The sequence below is a fragment of the Numenius arquata genome, chromosome 4, assembly GCF_964106895.1.
Source record: "Numenius arquata chromosome 4, bNumArq3.hap1.1, whole genome shotgun sequence".
NCBI lineage: Eukaryota > Metazoa > Chordata > Aves > Charadriiformes > Scolopacidae > Numenius > Numenius arquata.
In genome coordinates, this window is record NC_133579.1 from 59,007,061 (window position 1) to 59,029,332 (window position 22,272).

Here is a 22,272-nt window from a genome sequence, read left to right on the forward strand (position 1 = left end):
TGCATGTTGCGTAGCCTCAGGCATCTCTTGGTCCTCATGGGTAGCACATGCTACTTCTTCTTTCATGTCATCCTGGGCACTTAATTCTAAATCCAAATTGCTTGTATAATTTTTTTTTTCAAATCCAAGTTGAGTGCTCTGAAAGAGTCAATAAATAAATTTATTCCAAATACGTTCACGATACCAACATAATGTAAAACATTTTTTGCTATACATACTTCATAGTTCTGTAGCCTGAGTCTGTGAAATATTTTACATGCAAGTCACATTTATTTGGAATGCTGCATACCAAAAATAAAAATATTTTGGTGTGCATTTTAATTTTCACTTTTACTCTGTGCTGCCTCTTGTTCATTTCTTGGGATAAGGTAGTTGATAGAGCTTCATCATGCTCTGAGAGGTGTCAGGCAGTCATCCATAAGTATGGGAAGCCTAGAACTATTCTGTAGATCTCTTAAATTAAAATTTGTGTACCAAGGTATGTCTGCAGAAATATTTTTTTTTTCAAATTCTTCTAGCAACTTCTGCACACCAACAGCACTGACTATTCTGCTGACCTGCTGCAACCTCAGACAATGTTTCACTTTTCAGTGCCTCTTCCCCCTCCCACCCATTCTGTCTTACCTGTTTGTATTTTTAGTTTTCAAAAAGAGATTACTTGATTTTAGTCGGAAGTTATGGGTTAGGTTAGGTTGGAAAGTGAAATTCTGTGGTATGTGTCCAGCAGTTGGGCAACTTGGCTTGTCAGGAGGCATCCATCTAACCTTGAAATCCCTGAGTAGGCTGCACAGGGCAGGACGGTGCTTGCTTGGGGTACTGCATAGCACAGTCTGCTTTCCCAAGAGCTGCAGAAATACAAATAATATGCTGCCGTCTCACCGGGTCTCCTGTTAGCCCATAGTACTGCTTTTGTAACTTGAGTGTCATGGAGGGAAAAAAAAGTGTCCTGACCACGTTGGAAATCATGCTAGAATAATTGTAGTTAAAGCTGTTGTTACATATTGCTATTGCTTCAGCTGCGATGCAGCCAGAACCTAGAGGAAATTTAACAGTTAAAATCAGACTGTTTAAAGAAGTTACATGGCTTTGTGGATACCATTCATTAGTTTCTTTTTTAATGTGCACTACACAGCACTGATTAACGACTTGCAGTAGATGTGTGCAGTTTTTTTTTTTCCAGCAGTTTCATATAGCAGATAAAAACCTTAGAGAAGAGCTGCAGGAGCTTAACTGACATAGAGTTTAAAACACTTTGTGTGTCACTTGCTTTAAAGTTTGGCGCTATGTATCTGAAACTTGGAGGTGAACATTTCCAATATTGATTCAGTTAAATCAGGCAATCAGGTGTAATGTAAATGTAAAGAGTATATATTGAATAATCTAAGGCAGGCACCTGCTTTTTAAAACAGATTAAATCATAATTTTTTTCCATTTGTCCTCCTTTATGGGGGGGTCATTCCTAAATTCTCTATCAGCATAAGCAATTGAAACGTCCAGGAACAGTCAAGTATAAGTGCTGTGCAGCTAGGTATGGAAAATATTAATCTCTTTGGATCACCAAATTCTGTTTGTTGTTATTTTTAAGGAAAGTTTTTATTAAAAAGCAATCAGGCAAAAAAAGTTTTCAAGTTGATTGACCGTTAGAAGCATAACTCGCCAAACAGAACAATAAATTGTAAAAATATTGCATACAATTGGATGGGCTTAAAAAATTTGAAGTTTCAGACTCCCAGGCATCAGTTTTCCTAGCTCTACCAAGTCATGTTCAAGCCTCAAGGCCAACTAATTTAGTGCTCTCTTTTCAGAGGCGCTAAGAAACATTGCTACCACCAGCAGCAGTTGCTTGCCCATGCAAGTACTGACCTCCTACAGAGGCCAGAATGCTCTCTGTTGTTTCCTAAATTGGTGGCTCTGTGCCCACCCAAGACTCATTTCTGCTTCAGTCCCTCAGAGTTTAGGTTTCTAATAAGCCAGTCAACTCAGTCTTGAAACAGGACTGGTAGCTTGGTCAACGTACAAAAAATCACTCATTCCTCTTTGGTGAATCCTTCTCTTTCTTTGCTTTTCAAAAAAAAAAGCCAGAATTGTGACAGCTGTCAAACTGTAGAACTTCCTGCAGATGGCTGTTCTGACTCCACAGAAGAACAACGGCTTTTAATATTCCTGCCTGACTTTTATTTGTCTATGAATTTGCCTCGGAACTTTATTTCTTTTGACCCTTCATAGCCTCTTGTCCTTATGTCTGGTATGGTTTATTACCAATGAGCAGAGGTGCCTGCTGCCACTACCTGCTTTTTCTAAACAGTTATGTGCTTTTATCCTCCTCTCCTCTTCGCACAATAGGCAAGCCGAAAGGCTTGTTCAGCGAGAGGCAACAGCAAGGTTAGCTTCCCAGTTGCCCATCTCAAGTGAGGTTCCAGTCTCACAAGAGTTAAAGTATGTTGAACCCAAACTGCCTGGGTTAAAATTTCCTGTGTGTTTCAGTTGTCCTACCTGAACTTCAGTTCGTTCTTTGAACTCTTGAGTCTGCAAAAGACGTAAAAATGCTTAACACTCATATCCTCTCTATCAAGTTACTCTAGAAGGACTGGGAACATTTGAAGACTTGTGTTGGCTTCTGGCATGGAAAAAGCATCCTGATGAGTTCAGTTTTACTGTGTGTGCAACTTTTCCTCTATTTGTGCATGCAAGTTTTTGTAGCTTCTTTGTGTCTTAAAATTACGCATATGGTATTGCAGTTCCAGCTCTTGCATGCTTATTCAGTCACTTTGGAGGTTTCATAGTAGAATGTTGTCATCTAAGTACTTGGCGGAAAGATAGCTCTGAGAACTACATGTGGGACACATGGTAGCACTACACCATCTGAAGATCTGCGGAATGACTCCTGCATTGGCAAGCTAGAAGTTTAGTTTCTGTTACTCCTCAGAACCACAGGTCTTTTTCCCTTCTGCTTTTCCCATAGTTCACACACTCATCCTTGCTGCAACTTTACAGTATTGTTAAAATTGCTTGTAAATATAGACTTCTTGACAGATTTAATTTGTAAAAAAAAAAAAATAAAATAAAAAATTAATAGCTGATGTAAACTAGAGATTAAATTTAATGGATGATCTTGTTAAATGTTTCAACAGTAAAAAGTACAGTGGAGGACCCAAAATTGGAAGGTGCTATTTTAATGTTTCTGTTAGCCATTGTGATAGTTGATGGTTGAAACTGTCCTTCATTTTTTATGTCTTAAGTCTTCACATCCATTTTTCTTTGGCTTTGTTAGTTGCAGATAGAATTCCAGCAAGTCGGAGTCTTTGGTATTAAGAATGGAGTGGGAGTGGAATGCATTTATGCTGTAACAGAATAATAACATTTTCCTGAGAGAAATCACAAGGGCTTGTTGAGACTTTCTTTAACACATTTCTGTCAGAAGCTATGGAAAGGCATTGTATTTGTGCTTCAATATGCTAAATAAGAGGTATTTTCGACTTAAGAATGTTATGTTTCACTTGATTAGCCTAATAGTTGCAACCTACAGTTATATGGTGCATTAGCTTTCAGTGCTGTATAATAGGACTGGCAGCATGGTGTCCCAAAAACTGTAATTGCGTGGGCTGCTGAACAGTCGTAGAGAAAGCTGCACAAAAATTCTATTCTAGACAGAATTTTTTCATTTTGAAATGAATTTCACAACAAATTCACAGTTGGATGCCACTGCTTGTATTTCCAGTGAATCATACTCCAGAAAAGTAATACTTTGCTTCAACAAAGCCTGCCACAAACAGTGCAGTGATATAAATCAGAAATTGGATATTTTTTAATTGAAATTTTTCAAAATATAGTACTGTTATTAACTATGCCTGTAGGTCCTGACATTCAGATATATTTGGCTTTGTCTTCACAGGCAAAAATGAAAATCCTTCACAAATAAGACAAAAAGAAGGGCTGAGGGGAAATACTCTTTTTACTTATGCTCCATTTATGGTAGGAGATTGACTCCCTGACAGCAGTGGTTGTCACAACACTGCATATTTAATAGCATAGTCAGAGCAAACCTCTTGCATGGTTACCTTTGATTTCCAGCCTAAGTTTACTGATGGTCAATTCATTTATACCTTTCTTTCTCGTGCCAGTATTGTTCTTCAGCTTAGGTAGTTCTCCCTTCTCTCCCTGTCTGGTTCCAGTTACTGGCATTTTTTGAGTGCAATTGCATCTTCTTTCCATCTTTGGTTTCTTTAGCTTACCAAGACAAGGTCTTTTAGAGTATTAGATGCTGCAATTAAGGTAACTACAGTTTCATATACACAGACTGTCTCTAAGCTGTATAGCTTTACACAGTTTGTGCTGAATTATCTGCTCTTAAATTGCAAAACCTGTCTAAGAAACTGAGGAAATACTTGAGCTTGTGCTGGGCCCCCTGATTCTGCAGTCATAGCAGGACTGGAACTGCTGCGAAAGGTCAGGAGCACCTAATTAATGCTACTGGGATTGCAAGAAATAATCTCCTTTAAGATCTTAGTTCACCCATTTGTCCTTGTACATGGTACAAGGATGCAAGGTAAAATATGTCTGCTTATGTCCTTTCACTGAGGTTAAAGTTATCAATGTTATTGTACAGCTGGGATGGGCTACCAGTATGCAATACTAAGCTATTGTCACTTCATTTTTACTATAGGTTCCATCTCGGTTCCATTTGTCAATTCATGCTGAATTCTTCAGTTAGAAGACATAAATGACCATTTTATATCTTAGCTGTGCACCACCAGACAATGGTATTTAATACCAGCTGTTAAAGTTGCTGACATTAGTATTTTGTGCTTGTAGAAATTTATGGTACCTAGTTATGGTAACTCAGTGACTGACTCTTTAAGAAATACATTATGGAAGGTTTCCACAGACATGGTTGATAGGCAACTTTCACTAGCACAGTCAAGAGTTGTTTAATTTGGGTGCCGTGAGTGGCAGCAGACAGAATTAGCAGCTCCTCTCCTGAGCCAAGTTGCGCGAATGCATGAGAAGAGGCACGCTACCTCAGGAGCTTAGGTGGGATGGGTGGGAAATGACGATTCTTCCTTGGAACCACATCACCCTCTTACACAACCCACCCACTTCGGTCTCAATACATTCCAGCTTTTCACTCCCCTCCTTGACAACACTTCTTCCCAGCTCAGCCAGCTGGCCTCCTCTCTGCAGGACACACACCTCTCTTCTCTGTTTGACATAGCAGCCCCTTCTCTGTACTTTCATGATGGCTCCCCAGTTGTACCAGGGTTTGGGATGCTTCATTAGAGAGCAATCATTTAGGTCAAAGAAATGCTGCTTAGTTCATGACTGAAATTTTGACTAATGAACGTGCTCTGGCAGTGCTTAGGTATCCATAGAGAAGGGAGACTGTCAAATTCTTAACCTTGCGTGGCATTTGTGCAAAAGTAAAAGCACTCCATTTCCACACGAAGGATCCTACTGTCACAGGATGAGGCCGGTAGGCAGCCAAAAGCTGAATACCGCATAGGTTTGCAGACCAAAAGCAACACTTTGCACCCTGAGGTTAACTGCAAACCAACTCTCAAATTCACCCTGTACCTCTTGATGAGATTTGCATACCACTGTTCGTTGCTTGGTCAAGTAGTATTTGCTTGTGGGACGTGATAAAAATTTGTCCTCTGTGATATGAAGCCTGCAGAAGATTTAAACTGGGGCAGAGTGAAGCAGAAGAAGGAAAACAGTAGAAGAGGAAAAAGGAAGGGGGTGTTGCATTTCCACATATACCTGTGATCTTTTGGTGTGGTTCAAGTACTGGTGTGCAGCATTCTTACTTTGTTTTGTAGGTTACAGGGGAGGAGGAAAAAAAAACAGTTTCATAAAATTTCTGGTATTGTTTTATTCCTCCCTCTCTTCCTTTCTTGTTGCAAAAAAAATCACTAACGTAACAAGAAATTATGAACTTGCAACCTAATGTACTATGATGTTGTTGGTTTAGTTTAAATGGAAAGAGTGACTGAGATTTTTCAAGGAAAAGAATAAAGATAGTGAGAAAAAGCATTAGAGATGTTTTGGAATGTGTGGGGAAAGGCTTGTATTTTTCTTTACCTTGTTCAGTTATTTGCATCTCTTGCAGAGTGAAAATAGAACATTCCTTCTAAAAAGATCTTGATTGTTTTGTATGTTCAGAAACCAAACTGCTTTTAGTGAGAGCAGTAAAGTCTTTGACGCTTGCCTCTTTGCTATGAACTTTTGAAACAGACTGTCTTGATACACAGGCCTGGGTGCAGAGTTCAGCTACATCCTGGTTGCACATTGGAACAAGAGTCGCTGTTCAGTATCTTCCCTCCACTTTCCCCCAAGGACCCTCACTTCCAACAGGAGACCCGTGATGCCCTCCAGGATGCACCCTCGAGTCTAAACTCCAGGCTGCATTGTGTTGCACAGTGTTGACACAGGCGATGAAAGTGTTCGTACCTCATGCAAGGGGGTGTCGTCTTGTCCTTTTGTGCTACTCTTCTAAAATGTTTGTCTGTAATTGTCAGAGTTAGAAAGAACAAGTGTCTCTTTTTTAGATCTTGAGGTGAGTTGTGGGACCAGTGGTTAAAAAAATGAGCACAACTGAAATGACAGTTGTGAGGCACTACTCCTATTCTCCCATAGAGTAACTCATTTTGATGGGTAACTTGGGTAACTCCTTTTAAAGCTGTTTTTCGTAGCGGGATTGATTTGATGCATTGGTGTTATCTGAGGAAAGGTGGAGCAAGTGAGATGAACTGATTAAAGGTTCACTTTGTAATTTTTATAACAGCAGCCCTAATCACCCTGTGATCTCTGAGCTGTGTGGTCTCACCAGTCTTTGTCCGTGATTCTGATCTCTTACTGTTGATTGAATATACCGAAGGGAATGACGCGGTCATTGCAGTTTCTCTGATTTATGCTAGGACACCCTTCTGGGTGTCCTTCTATTTAGAATTTCCTTTATAGTATAAATTGATGAGCATTTCATATGCTTGGTAAATAAAATGCTTATTTGAATTCTCCACCCTCCCCAAGAGGAAATTTCTACTAAGGCATGACATCTCCTATAAACTGCCATGAGTAATATGTTCTGAACTGCTTTCAGAGAAAGAAGAGTCCTTACTGTTTCTATCTGTACGAATAGTTTACAGTCAGAGAAGCTGATAAAGTAGTACGATCTTCTTGAAGACTGTTGTACAAACAAAACCCCTTGTCTTCTCTGTTTCTTTAATACTTACTGAGCTGCAGTGCATGTTCTGTGCCATGGTATGTGTATTCTAGAAAGACATCCAGAACTTATTTTTTAATAATGCTAATTTTTTATTAAATTGGGTTGCCAGAGAAAAAGAATACTGAAACAGGAACCTGCTGGCTTTTTTAACCTTTTGCTGTAAGGAAATGTGCCTTTCTCCATTTGATTTGAAAAAGGAAATAGGCTGGTGGTGTGGCTATGGAACTTTCTCTTTCTGCTTCTGATTGCAAAAGTGCTAGTGAAAGAATGAAAAGAAAAAGTACAGTATTGAACAGTAGAATATTATGGCTTTGTTGAGACAACAGAATGAAAGTAATTATGCTGTTTGTTTTGTTTCAGGTGTCAGAAACTATTTGAAAGAAGCGTTAGTAAATATCATTGCTGTGCATGCAGAGGTGAGCAAAACTTCAGATTGTTTCATGCTTACATTTATATGAATAATTTCAGTGTACTTTACGTGGTAAATTCTGGCTTTCATCACCCCTTCATTATAGATGTAGGTGCTTTGGGTTAGGTTTAGCCAATCAGGTATGCAACTGCTAACTTTTTTAAGGGCAGGAGGAGATGAACAGTTCCTGTTTATCCTCAGTAACACTCCATTACACTTGTTTCCACTGTCTGATGAAGAGGAAAGCCAAACTCTAAAGCTCAATTCTTCCCTTTTCATGCAGATTAAATATATATAGGGAGAGAAATATAGGTAGATATGATGCTCAGTTTCTCTGATTAACTTTATTTTCCACAACATATGAAAATGAGCTTGTGCTTTGCTTTAGAAGAAATGTTCGATATATGCCACTCGGAGTGAAAAGGCAATATATGTCATTCGTGTAGATAGGAGAAAAAGTGAAAACCTAAAATCAGAAAGTTTTATAGTCTCTGTACAGCACAAACTGTGTTCTGAAATACTTAGCTTAGTAATAGCTTATGATAGGGAGTGCATATTAAAATTAAAATATTATTATTAAAATAATATGCTCACAGGGCTGCAGTTATTTGGCCTTTTGTGATAATATGCAGGAATTTTCTATAGTCCTTTAAATTACAGCCTCTGTTCTACATACTTCTTACTTCTAATCATCAAGAGCGTTACCAGATTACTATTGCTCTTGGTACAAGCATTGATAGTAATATCGCTATTACCTTTCAAAATACCACAAGTATAGCTGCTCTGCTTTTTCCATCTACTTAAAATCTTATGAGATTCATTTGAGGGTTTGTTTATTTTATTCCTCCTTAAATTACAAGGATTCATATAAATGAAAATATTTTTCAGAAACTTTAAATATCACTTGCAATATTTTTGATTCATTTTCAGTATTTACTTATAGCCATTTTCACAGAAGCATTGCTAATTTTAGAAAATGCTTCCAAATGGGGGGATAAGCAACACCAAAAATATATACTATCATGACATTCATTTTTAATGTTGTTTTTCAGTGTAGTGGAAATTAATAAAAATGAAAATGAGAGGTTTTGCTTTAAAAAAGTCAAAGCACTTGTGCACTAATCCTGTAAACATGCATAGTCGTTAAATTGCTGCAGCAGAAAGGTGCACTTTCTTGCTGACTTCATTGAGACCGATACTGATTTTGGCCCAAATAGTGTTGCCTCATAAATTTCTAGACGTGAAATATTACAGAAATATGAAAATGTGTGTCAAGATGAAACCCCCATTTTCACTGTTTTCTGGTGGAAATTCTGTAAGCTGGGTCAGATTTAAGTTTAGTTAGCAAGGCTGCAAGTTTCTGTAGTTTGAAACAGCAAAAATTACCCATCAGCTGAACAGCGAGCATGGACTGAAGCGGAAAGAAAATTGTTTCTCTACCTTTGAATTAAAATTTAACTGAAATCAAAATAAGGGCTTCTTATTGCAAATTTGTGATGATTCACCGTTGCTGAGAAATTTTTTTCCTGGATTCTGTATAGTAACTTCAAGAGTGCTCGTTGTGGGCACAAATATTCTCTTCTCAGTAGAAGATTTTTGGGTATGTTCCTGGTATGTTTGTGATGAATTGCTCAGCAATATTTGCTGCTGAATAAGATGACCCTTTCCCAAATCGTTACTGTTTTTTTCTGTTGGTGGTTTGTTGGTTCTTTTCTTACCATGTAACTAAGCATGTAACTTACTTTGCTTTTGTAGGTTATAACAGGTTGCGTGTTTGAATTAGCAGTGGTAACAGCTGTTAGCTGAAATACGTGTGGTCAATATACTTAGCATATGGTGCAGACCTGCCTTCTGGAACAGTCAGCTTTATTGGATCCCTGATACATAATTCATTCCTTAAATCACTAAAAACTGTGTAGGAATCATGTATTTATTCCTCCCCTTCCCCCCCACCCCCAATTTACTTTTACACACATACATGAGTATCTTCTATCAGTTATTACATTTCCTTGTCAGACGTGAGATCTAAACGTCACATAAAGCAAAGATATCCTAGCAAAAAAATCATTCCACTACTTAATTTTTTAGATAATTTTAAAGCAGAAATCAGGGGAGTAATTGTTTAAAAAGTCTATGCAGTTCATTTTCCTTCTTGCACCACTCCAGTCACATGGTCTTCAGTTCCTGGTGTCATCTTCTCCCCCAAACCTATGCAGTTTTAGTGCAGCTTTATTATCACCTTTAAGTCTTGACAGAAGTTTGGTCTAACCTATAGTCTCACTTCCTCCTATATTCCAACCTCTCGGCCTGCGTTTTTCTACAATTCTGTGTAGAAAAATCATACTACTATTTTTTTTTTCTTTTTTAATTCGCCAACAATTTCTCGCTTCCTTAAAGCTCCGTTTAAGGAAGATTGGTTTCTTCATGCTTTCCTTCAGGTATAGATCTAATGTTCAATTTTGTATTGCTGTTGTGTTGCAGTTGCTATTCTGAACCTCAAATGGAGGATCCAAGTACCACTTTAAAAAGTTATACAAATAAGTAGTTAAAAAGATTGTCTTGATGCATGGTAAAACCAGTAAGGTGTAATGTTTTTGCTAGCAAACTAATAAATGGCAGTGATGGGAGAATCTAAATGAAAATCCATTACACTGCCATACTCTTAAACCCTTTCCAAGGCTTGTTTCTGCCACAGAGCATAAAGACACTAGGCGTTTGACAGTGATCAAATATAAAGGATTCTAGAAGAAACAGCAAAATACATGAGTAAAAAGTGTGTTTGGGTCAGTCAGTCAAATAACCCTGAATTAAAGGTGCTATCTACAAAACGGCAGTCTGTGTTCATGACATGACTACTTGCATCCATAAGCAGCGAGCATGTGTTTTGAAGTCTCGCTGCTTTTAGGCATTGCAAGAAAGTTGTCATTATCGCATAGCTAACATTGCTATTAACAGAGGTGATTGGTCAAAGTACAGGGCAAGCATCAAAAGAAATCCTTCATACTCCAGTTGCTTTTGAAATTTTTTTGTCCATTGATAGAAGTGGTCCTTTCAATCAAAGTGTTTAGTGCTTTTTACTGAAATGTTACTGTAGAAAATATTTCTGTTAATATAGCTATTGTGTTCGTTATTCTTTCGTAGGTGTTTACCATTTCCAAAGACTTAGTTCCTCGGGTAATGTCAAGGGTTATAGAGGCAGTCTCTGAAGAGCTGAGTCGACTGATGCAGTGTGTTTCATCCTTCAGCAAGAATGGAGCTTTGCAGGTACCTGAATACTGTGTACTGTCAAACATCTGAAACTAGAAAACAGAATAACACAGAAAGAGGTATTATCTGTGTCGGATTATTTGTTGGATTTATTGTAGCAGTGAAAGCAAGGAAGTAAAAAGAATTACTATACAACCTATTTCAGATTTCTGGATTAATACCCTTTGGGATACTGGTTCTTGGGTTTGATTATATTTTAGTGTTGTCTTTGTGTCCGAGTGCATGAAAGCTTACCTATGTCCTATGAGGTAAAAAGCATCATAATGGTATCTGTTTGAAATATCGTTAAATAGTGTCTTTGGCCTGTCATAAAAAAAAAATACTTTAAAAGAAAAAACAATTTTGTGATATTTTGAGATTTTTCTAAATCTTGAAAATATCATGCAGTAGGATATTGCAAGTCTTTGCAAAACTAGTCACTTGTCTGTTTTACTATTTCTACATTAGCATTTCATTGCAGCATAGGTAGAACAGATACTTTTACACTGCCTTCTTCATTTGTGGCTGGATTGGTAGTTGTACTGGCTATTTGATAAGTTTTAAAGGACTCTAAGAAAAAATCGTTTTAAAAAAAAATCCCTTTGAGTCAATGATTGCTATGGCTGTAACAGGCAAGAAGAACAAACTTCCAGTTTTCATTGTACGTGACAGCATTCTTGCATTATGATGGGAAAATAATTATCCAATTGCAAGCCTTATTTTCCAGTTACTGGTAGTAGTTGCATTGGACAGAGAATTAATGTAGGAAGATTGCAGCCAAAAAAGATTGACTGCCTATTTAAAATCAAATCAATGAATAGCAGCAAAGCTACCCTATATCAGTTTTGTTTGACTAGACAACCCACTGTATAAACTTCCTGCCTGAACCCATAATTGAAAGTATTTTCTCTCCCTACTGTAAATTTGTCACTCATGGTCATTTTCTGTTCCTCTGAGCATAGAAAATCCTGTCTGGCAGGCAGCAGCAGTGTGTAAGAGTGATCCGAGCCTGGCCAGACTGATCAAAAAATACTCATTCCTGAAGAGAAGCCTGAATCTGTATTCCCACATCCCTTCACCCAGTTTTGGAGGGTTTGCCCTTCCACCATGTTTATTTAGGCTGTGGTACTTGAGAATGTCACAATTTCCCCATGGTACCGCTACCTGCTAAAATGTAGGAAAGACTCCAGAATCTTATGTGTAGGGCTTCAAAAAGTTCAAGGCCGTTCATCTTGGAGCACCATACAAGAAGAGGTGAAACATTCTGTTGTGAGAAAATCATTTATTATGTGTATAAAATTTGTGGATGGCTAGGTTGTATTTTGTGCCAGAAAGTTCTGCAACTAAAAAAGCTTAAATCTCATCTGGCTTCCTACCTAGGGAAGAATTGAGGGGAAGACCGAAAAGCCAAAGCCTTTCATTAGAACTTCAATTTGATGCCTGTGTTGCGTTATAAAAAGTTTTGGTTTGGAAAATTAATGTTATACTAGTTGGGTCTAAATGTAGCTAAGTTTCTCTAGTGGCTGACTAGATCAAACTTTATGATGAACAATATCAATTTGGATGAAGTTCACTTTACATTTTAAATAAAATGACTTAAAGCATTGATCATATGCAGAATGTTTCTATTTCATATAAAACCTGGGATGGTGATAATTGCTTTTCAGAAACTAAAGGACGATTTGTGATATTTGTTTAATCTCTGAGTTCATTCTCAACCATAGTTTGTCTCGGTGAAAATTAATACCTAGAGACACAGTACACTGCACGAATGAAATCCCCAAGCTTGTGTGCCCACCAGGTGACAGAGAAGAAGCAGAGCACAACCACTCAGCTTCCTCATCTGATGGAAAAAAATAAATTCAACAGGAAAACCAAGAATAAAATGTGTATTGACAGATTTTTGTACTCTTGTGTTTCCTTGCTCCCTGGCCAAGCTGTGCTGTGAGAAGTAAAGCTCACAGTATTTAATTTTAAAAAATTAAAAATAAAATATAAAAAAAAAAATGACAGACAAATTAAGGTTGCATCCTTCTGTTTTTCTATCACAGTACAGAAAAGATGGAACAGAATTGAAGATTTGTTACTGTTACTGAGAAACAAACCAATGTTTTTAAACTGCTACATAGTGACTGTACAAACCGTTTAACTTGAATCAAAAGTATGAAAATGTTCCTTTTAGCAGTCTCCTGACATAGCAGCTTGGCAACGAAAAATACAGGAAACAAACTGTTAAAAGCCAAGGCTGCTTTCAGCTGCAGCGTGCGATAATATTTGCCTCTGAAAAAGACAAAGCTTTGGGATACTGGTATTCACTTGATGAAAAGACATTGTGTCATTGTTTCAATATTTGTATTTCTGTCTTTAGGCAAGACTTGAAATCTGTGCATTGAGAGATACCGTGGCCATATACCTAACACCTGAAAGCAAGTAAGACGTGCTGTAATGTTTGTTTTTTCAATGTAATGGAGTCCTTGGTAAATTTGCAGAAGTAAATAATGTAAACTAAGGATTAAGAAATTTTGCTTCACATAGAATATGCGATATACTGGGTAACTATACAAAAAACAGATTACTAGGATTACTAGCAAAGCTTTATCAGTTAAAAGAAAATAATTACTTTTTTTGGTTTTTACGTGAACTTTTAGACACAAACTAGTATTTGCCACTCAAAAAAAAAAAAAAAAGTAGGACTTCTTAACAGCAGCTGAGTTGCTGAGGAAAATGCTGCTAAAACAAGACAAAAGCACATGTCACTGAGTTGCTAGCCACAAGTCTCAAGATACCTCCTTGCTTTACTTAGCTCTTGTGCTTTATTAAAGATAGGAATCAGTTTTTCACAGCAATCTCATAAAGCACATAGCAAAGTACCTACTGGGCACATCAGAGAGGCTACAGAACCAGACACTGGGAGGATCCCCTTATAGTGTTAAGGAAAATTCAGGCTCTCCACAAGCTTGTACAATACCCTACTTCTTTTCCACACACCTAATCAGGGAAAGCAAATTCAGCTTCACGCTGTCTCTTAGAATTAAACCCTTCAAAAGGCTATCAGCAGTTTATCATTTCTCAGTGAGTTGCACAACCAAAAATAAATAATATGGAACAAACTCACACATTAATATAAAGGGAGAAAGAAAAGCATTAGCAGAATCAGTGGCTGATGTGGTCAAAGCATGTAGAAACAAACTATGATAGCTGTCAGCAGTTTTGAGTAAAATTGATTGATTGAAATTTCTAGTTGATTATGTTGGGGATTAGATATGGGCAGGTTCATTCATTACTTTAATTACCTGCAGTTCTGTTAGGATTGGCATTACATGTTCCCACAGATGGCAATTTGGTCATCTTACCTGATCAACATTTTGTGGGAGAGACTGCAGGGCTTGAGGGCTTAATGTGTCTTCATAGTGTCACAGATAGTGTCCTATCATGTCACTGCATTCTGTTTCAAAAGACTTGCTTCTCTATTCTGAGTGTCCAATAGTGATGAAGACCTCCAAATGAAAAAAACTTGGCACTGGCTCAAACTGGGTAACATGGAAGTGGCATTATCTCTAATCAGAACAAAGGCAAAGCACAGTGAACCCTGGAAGCTGGAGCTTCACAGCTGCCTTTTTATTCCTGGACTTGTCACTAGTTGCCACAAGTCACCATATTAGTCTTTTGATGACAGGATTGTACATATCTGCACAGGTCCTGCATCGTTCCCTGAACTTCTATTCCACATCTGTTGTCCAGAACAGGGTGGAAACCCCATCTTTGGAGTTACTTGGAACTTCACTGGATAATGCCCCAAGAAACCTCCTCTAACCTCAAAGTTGGCCCTACTTTGAGAAGGGGGTTAGACCTGAAGACCTTCAGAGGTCCCTTCCAACCTGGATTATTCTATGAATCTATTACCTCAATGCAAACCTGCTGTCATTCTCTCTGTAGGCCCCCTCTGTAGGGGAGAATGCAGCGATCTGCCTGTTGCGCACAAAAAGCCAAAATAAATGGTTTTATCTGTGTGTCATACTCTGATGGTCACCTAGTTTGAGGCAGAAGGCAGGCTGGCAACTATCTAATTCTTGAAGAGTCCAGGATGTCAAGCACAGGCTTGTAAAGTCAGCTGCTGATTTAACATTTCCCGTTGATACCTGGTATACATCACATTAGGAGTGTCAAGAGACCTGCTTGAACCCGTGACTGCTTTATGTTCAATTTGCACATGAATGTCAGGTGTCAAATTAATATATTGAAACAGGAATGGATGAAATATAACATATCTCCATGGAATTTATATAGAGAAACTGTGAATGCTGAGACTTGCACCAGTGGAATATGAGTATTTTTGTTTTCCTTGCAGCTCAAGCTTTAAGCAAGCTTTGGAAGCCTTGCCCCAACTCTCAAGTGGAACTGACAAAAAGTGAGTATAATGCACCTTCTTGTCTCCTTTCTGGTCTCTGGAGCCATTGCTTTTTACTCTTGTATCAGAACTTTGTTGTTAGAGGGTTAATGTTCACTGTATTTGACCCTTCTGAATTGCAGAGCAGAAGCCTCTTTGGACAGAGTTAGGAGTAAGCTAAGTGTCCTTGGCTTATTGAATTACAAAGAAAAGGCAATTGCTTTGTGGCATATCTCTCTTGCCCATCCTAGTTTGATCAGTTCAGTATAGCTTTGTATTTATTTTGTCTTTTATTTTAGTCGTCTTTGTTAATCTTAAAGTTTTGGGTTAGTCCATTGTCTTGTCTTACTGAATTTAGCAGCAATAAGAAAATGGCCAAAGAACAGAAGTCCAAGCTTTTGCCAGCTGATATATGGGGAACCCTCAAAACTGGCCTGTTTCTTTTTAAAAACAAATAAGGAGGGTCTGTGGCTCTTTCTTAACATCAGGAGGAGGAGGAGGAGGAGGAGTTTTGGGTTCCTCCTTCCCCACGTTTGATGACCAAGCTGTTTTGCTGCATCCAACCTAGTATTTGGTAGTCTGTTTTACAAGCATAGCTTAATAAAGAGTAGTTTGGTGAAATTAGGGTGGATCTGTCATGAGTATATTAGTATAAGTATTGGTGTTTTGGTATTATGGTACTTTCAGGAATTGAACTGCATCAAATCAGTCCGGCTTCAACAGTCACAATTTAGAATATTTTGTGGACACGTGAAGAGATTGTTTGTGCAGCCCATAGTCTGTGGACTGTGCCTTCTTCCAGATGTCCTCTGTCTATTTATTCAAACCCTCTCCTCACTAGCCACAACAAGTCTCAAGATACCTCCTTGCCTTACTTAGTTCTTATGTTTTATTAAAGATGGGAATCAGTTTTGAGTAAGGAGAGTTCTTTCAACTCAGACTTTCCAAAACACCTGTAGATTACTTTTTTTTTTTTACTTCGTCATAAGCATTTGAGCTTCATGGGCCAGATGAGAATCAAGAGCTGCATCATTTTTACATCTGCCTCAGAGTTCTGAGCCCTAGACAGTACAAAACTTGTTCTGTTTCCCAGGTCGTTACACCATAATTGTCATGATTACAGGCATCTCATTGTAAGCTACATGTATTTATGTAAAATAGCACACATTTGTGCACTAATTTAGAGCTGTTCACTTCTGTTCATTCACAGTCATTACTATGATACTAAATGATGAATGTAGCTATACTCATCTTCCAGAGGACCTGCTGAGGAAGCAGATACTGATTTTGTGGTTCAAGTTTTTGTTCTTGGGTTGGTTTGGGTTTTTTTAACATACAGTATAATTTCTTCTGTTAATGGCTGTTCAGTAATCACAGCTTGCCAAAAAGTTGAGGTGTTACGTGTCTGCCCTATCTAGCTTGTTTTTGAAACAGAGTAAAAAGTTCAGAGAACACATCCTTCCCTAGAGCACGGGGAAAATAAAACACACAGATAAGACTGTAAAACTTAATAATGCATCTCCACTGTTACAATAATTATCTTCTACAACAGAGCCATCAACACCCTTGGTCCTACACCTGTAGCTTGTGGATTAGAATAAATATTATCCACTGCACCAAGTACCTTCTTGGCAGCTATGTAGATGTAAGCGAACCGTTTTATGCTCCAAAACAAACTCATACATATTGCATTATCTATGAAGGAAAAAATCACGTGGTTGCTAGTGAATTAATGTTTCTCCTAGAACAGTCATACCACCTCTGTTCTTTCAGCCATGAAACTTCAGAGAAATCAACAAAATACCTTCCAAAGACAAGTTTGAGAACTGAAATTCGCAATTCAGCTGTACACAAAAAGCCATAGCCTTGATAAGGGATACTGGGTTTATGGGACATGGTCTGGCAATTTCTGGATTTTCCTTACAGATTTAACTTATGGTATTCTCCACCAGTTCTTTTGCCATTGTGTTTTGCAAATATGTTTCTCTCAAGAAGATGATCTTTATCTGGAAGGAAAGCCATATGAAGGCCTGTTTTATCACCTTGATAAAATCTCTGTGGCTAAATCCTCCTCTGGCCACAGATCATCCTGACACATTGGTATACTTTTAAATATCCATAATATTCAGATATTTGAGCACATCCAATTTTAAGCCCTTATTTAAGCAGATGATGTACTTGAATTCACAGGCAGAATAGCCAAAAGTTTTGGTAATTGTTCCCTTTTCAGAATCCGCTAAAGTTGTAACTATTTTCCTTTTACAGGTTACTGGAAGAGTTACTAAACAAATTCAAAAGCAGCATGCACTTGCAGCTGACCTGTTTCCAAGCTGCTTCTTCAGCAATGATGAAAACATAGACAATGACACAATGCAGGCAACTCAAAAGACAAATCTTCTTAAACGTCACCCATTGTTTCCGTACTTCTTCAGTTCCTTTGAAGACTGAAGAATACAAAAGGAATTTAACTTTTAAAAGAATTAATACATAATTTAAAAAGAAATTGTGAAATACAACTCTTTGAGTAATGGTGTGGGGTATCCCACTGAGTGAGACTTCTGGTCATAAATACCTTGATAAAATGGTTTTCTGTCTACTGTCTTCCATTCTGTGGAGGGGATTAAGCCAATTTTGTTTACATACACTCTTCTTGGCTGTATGTTCATGAAGAAATAAATATTCATTGGTGTGCTAAAATCTCAGTTTCATTTGTTAAAAATACATCAAAACATATTTTTAGCAAATGTCACCTTAAATTTGGGTATTACTCGTGTTGATCAGTGTTACTTTCTAGACGTAGAGTGATACTGATGTAAGTGACTGGAAGACTCAAATTCTATAAACTGTTGAGAAGTATGTAATAAATATTACTCCATACAGCTGACTAGTGAGTGTTCAGATATAACATGGAGAAGGACACTGCTTCTCTTGCATTTAAAAATTATCACTCTTTTTCTATTATCATCTGCAATTTTAGTGGTCGTAAGTCTGTTTTCTCGGGAGGCTTTTTTTTTTCTTGCTTCTTTTTTAATTAAAGCCTGCCTCTCATTTCTCCCTTCTGTTGGAATATTGGTGATAACCTTCACATTTGAAATAAGCTCTTCTTTCATTGGCAATTAACAGAAAAGCACTCTGACTTTATAAGAGTAGTGTAAATTTTTTTTAAAAATGCTCAAGTAAAATATCCTTTGGTGTTAAAGAGTAGAATAGTTAATCACCTCTCTATAGCCAGAAGTAAGGAGGAGCACAGTATGTCACTGCTTTTGCTGCTTCCTTCTTACTCCTCTTGTCTTTTCTTGCTCTTACAGGCTTACGACCACTGTCTTCCTCTTCCCTCTTGTTAGCCAGTCCTCTTTTCACCACTAGTTATTGAATTTGTGTGGAGGGGAATAGAGATTAAGAAGGAAATAACAGTTTTGTGGCCATTAAGATGTAGTTACACAAAAGTCAGCAACCATCTTCCCAACAGGGAAGATTTGACACTGGCTTTCATTTTGGGACTTGATATAAGATGCAGGAAGCTATAACAGAGAGCAACTAATAGAAATAAAGTGATCTTTTTTGCGGGGGGGTGAGGGTTGAGTTTAATTTTATAACTGAAGTCATGACTCGCAACTAAATCATGCAGTAATAATGTATTCTTTCTGTATTTACAGTCATTTTTAGTGGGACTTTTCAGAAACAGTGCACTGAATTTTCAATTTTTTGATGTCAACTCTTCTCTTTTGGCAGTTCAGTTACATGCTTTAAAAATACAGTGTACAGTTCCTGTAACATGAAATACTGAGGAAAGTTTGATGCACATGTATTTACTCATTAAAAAAAAAACCCCAAAAAAACCCAAAAAACTTCGTGTAAGTAGTAATACCATGTTGATTGGAAGTTTGAAATATATGTCATTATTGACTTTTGGGGAGAATTGTTAAACACCTGGAACAATGTTGTTTTGTTAAATGTTGTCCATTCCAAGCTGGTCATAGTCTCAGCTGCTAGTATTAACTGAAATAGTCATCCAGGTAGCTCAATCTGTAAAGGACTTCATTTCATAATAATAAAATATTAATAAATACAGTCATAAGCTTCTCTTGAATTCCTCACTTTCCAAGAAATGTGATTTCTTTATGAATTTTGCCAGTCTACATTTTCTACATTTGTATCAGAGCTGGTCCTAAATATTGAAAACCTATTTTATCATCTGTACCGATTTACTATATATTCAGCCATTTCCTTATTGTAACATCGTTCTCTTACTCATCTTCTGTTACAGCAGCTTGTTGCTTGTCTTTAAAACCTGAAGTCAGATGTTTGTGTTTGGTTGCCTCTCTGAAGTAACACTTCAGAACGTCATTGAGACAAAAACAAGAGAATAATGTGTAAGGGATCAAAATATTATTTGAATTCAACCTGATATGAAATAAATGCGCACAGTCAAGTCAGAGCACTGGTTTTCAGTAAATCCACCTGGTGGAATTAAGGAAGTCAGTGAGCAGCAACAAGATGTATTGGAATCTCTTTGCGTGGAAGTAGAGTTGGGACTGAAGAGACTTCATGGTCAACATACAACAGGCTGCAGTTCCTCTGAAAAGAAGATTACAAAAAACAAGAAGTGGTCAGTGTGGTTTTTGAAAAAAAAAAAAAAGTTCAAAGATACAATGAGGTTTAAAAAATATTATTGGAAGTGGAAAAAGATGGGGAGACCACAACAAAATACACAATCAGCAGAGAAAAGAGAGGCAGCAGGGAAATCAAAGTAACAGAAGTGAAAGGCTCTGACATTAAAGGAAAAGGTAAATGCTGAAAACTACAAGAGAAAATAAAGTGAATTATTACATGAACTTTGAACCTCTAGAAAAATCTAAAATCAGTACAGACTGGAAAAAAATGACACTCAAATAAAAACCTGGAGACCTTTATTTCTTATTTAAGAGAAAAATTTAGGAAGTAGTAAGGCTGTAAAATAGATCTTGCTAAAAGTACATTAAGACTTACAGGAAAATCCAGCTGTAATATGCTGTGTTGAGATATTCAGCCTCTGGAGATGTTGAGGCATTCTCCTGTTACTGTGTTTTGAACATTTATTTTGAATAGTCATGAGTAGTTCAGGAGGTAGGCACAGAAGTAATAAAAAGCAAATGCTGTATCAGTGGGGGGGAGAAGGGGGAATGACACACAGAAAAAGTATCTAAATTCCCCAGTAAAGTGAGGGAAAAAATAGGGAAAAATTCATTACATGGCTATGTGTTAACTTAATGAAATAGATCAAATAAGTAGCACGAAACAATGAAGAAATCCTGGCCTTTCTCACCCACAAAATGTTTCTTTTTTTAAATGTATATTCTTTAGAAAATATGTTTACAAAACACGCTCATAGTGTGTCATTGTTGAAGTTAAACACCTTCCTATAGTTCTTTAAAAGCCAGGTAGCAGGACTAGTTCTTTTTATATTGTTGCAGTAAGTTTCAGGTATGTGCTGAATATCAAGCATACAGACACGAGAGTACATGCTCAGAAGATCTCCTTCAAAAGTTGCATGCATGTGCCTCTCTTTTGAGGATCAGGGAAGTTGTATTCTATGAGCTAAACCCCTTACATCTCCCTCTAGTTGCGTAAAAAGACCCGGGACCTCCAACCAGTTTAATTTCACTGTGTGGCAATAGAGAAGAAGATGGGAAATCAGTGCTGTGAGCACTGCAGGGTTGTGCTTCGAGGGGCGCTTTTGGCTGCAGCAATAACGTGTGACTGTTGGCTTGGAAAAGTAGGAGGTCCAGTCTCCCAATCTTTGCCAAAGCTATTGCATCTCCCTGAAAAGAGGGTACTTTATGTTGAAGATGAGATTTTTATTTTTTTTTTTTGCTTTCTACCCAGACAGCCTTTTGCTATCCAGAACCAAGGAAACGTTTCAGAAGTAATAGCGTGTTTCTGTGGCTGTATTGGTAAGTAGAGAGATGCAGATAGAATAGAGCCATAAAAATTAGCGTAATGCTGTACGGAGCATGGAGCCAAAAGATAAACTTAGTTATTGCTTATTCTGATTCTACTTTAGTTAAACATACGTAAGTTCAGAATAAAACAGGAAGACGACCTTGTAGTTTATAAAAGGGAAGGTGTAATGTTGATTAATTGTAACAAAAATTATTATGATAAAAGGATTTAATGGAGCTCTCTGACTGCTGAGCCTACTAAATGACATGCAGCAAGTCCCTCCCCTGCAAGTTTCTAACATGTAGCTAGCCAAAGCCCTAGGAAAGACATCATTAAAAACATTCACAAATTTAACTCCTTGTTAACTGCAAAGGTAGTGATTAGCATGTTCTTTTTCTGATCCAAGAGAAGGTAGAAGACTGCAATTTCCTAGATACAATTTTGGCCTTAGGAAGAAGGAAATATCAAGACAAGAATCTTTTGCCGTCAGAGACACACAATCATCAGAGACAATGGTACGTGGGATTTATACTTCCAAATCTGCTGCCAAACCATATTTAAGTCAGCTTCAGCCAACTTCTTGGACCTGCTTTTTTTTTTAAATGCTGTGATTATCCTGAGAATATTAATTGGTACGATATCGATTGTAATCAATTGATGCAAATACTGATCTTTGGGTGCAAATAGGTGTCTGGACTCACTAGCAATGAGAGGGTTTACATGTTTTACACACTATAAACATACTGCTATTTTGCTCTTTTTGGTCTATAATAGCTCTAAAAACTAGAAGGAAAAGGTTCTTAATCTCCTCAGAATATATTGAAACTGAAAAATGAATGCAGTGCTCCTGCTGAAGCCTGAGATTCAAAATTCAGATCTGAATCTTTAACACTGTAAAACTTTGGCTCTCTGGATCTGATTGACCCGGTGCATCTTGTCCTGGGACTGAAAGAGGAACCCCTGCGGTGTATGGCATCAGTGACCTGTTTCTGACTGGTAGGAACTGAAGTTCCTGCATGGCACTTAAAATTTTAGCATCAGTCAGTAGTTAGTAATAGGCTCTGACTACTCTCAAAGCAGGCAACA

The 22,272-nt window shown here is 37.6% G+C and overlaps 1 protein-coding gene across 1 annotated transcript in view; it reads left to right on the forward strand.

The window, feature by feature from the left end:
• Positions 1-19,319, forward strand: part of EXOC2 (exocyst complex component 2) — a 127,673-nt gene extending 108,354 nt beyond the window's left edge. The window contains exons 24-28 of the mRNA XM_074146291.1: positions 7,583-7,638; positions 10,773-10,895; positions 13,246-13,307; positions 15,226-15,285; positions 17,530-19,319. Coding sequence (XP_074002392.1) covers positions 7,583-7,638; positions 10,773-10,895; positions 13,246-13,307; positions 15,226-15,285; positions 17,530-17,623 — 395 coding nt within the window. The 3' untranslated portion in view covers positions 17,624-19,319. The remainder of the gene's footprint in view (positions 1-7,582; positions 7,639-10,772; positions 10,896-13,245; positions 13,308-15,225; positions 15,286-17,529) is intronic.
• Positions 19,320-22,272: the final 2,953 nt, after the last annotated feature.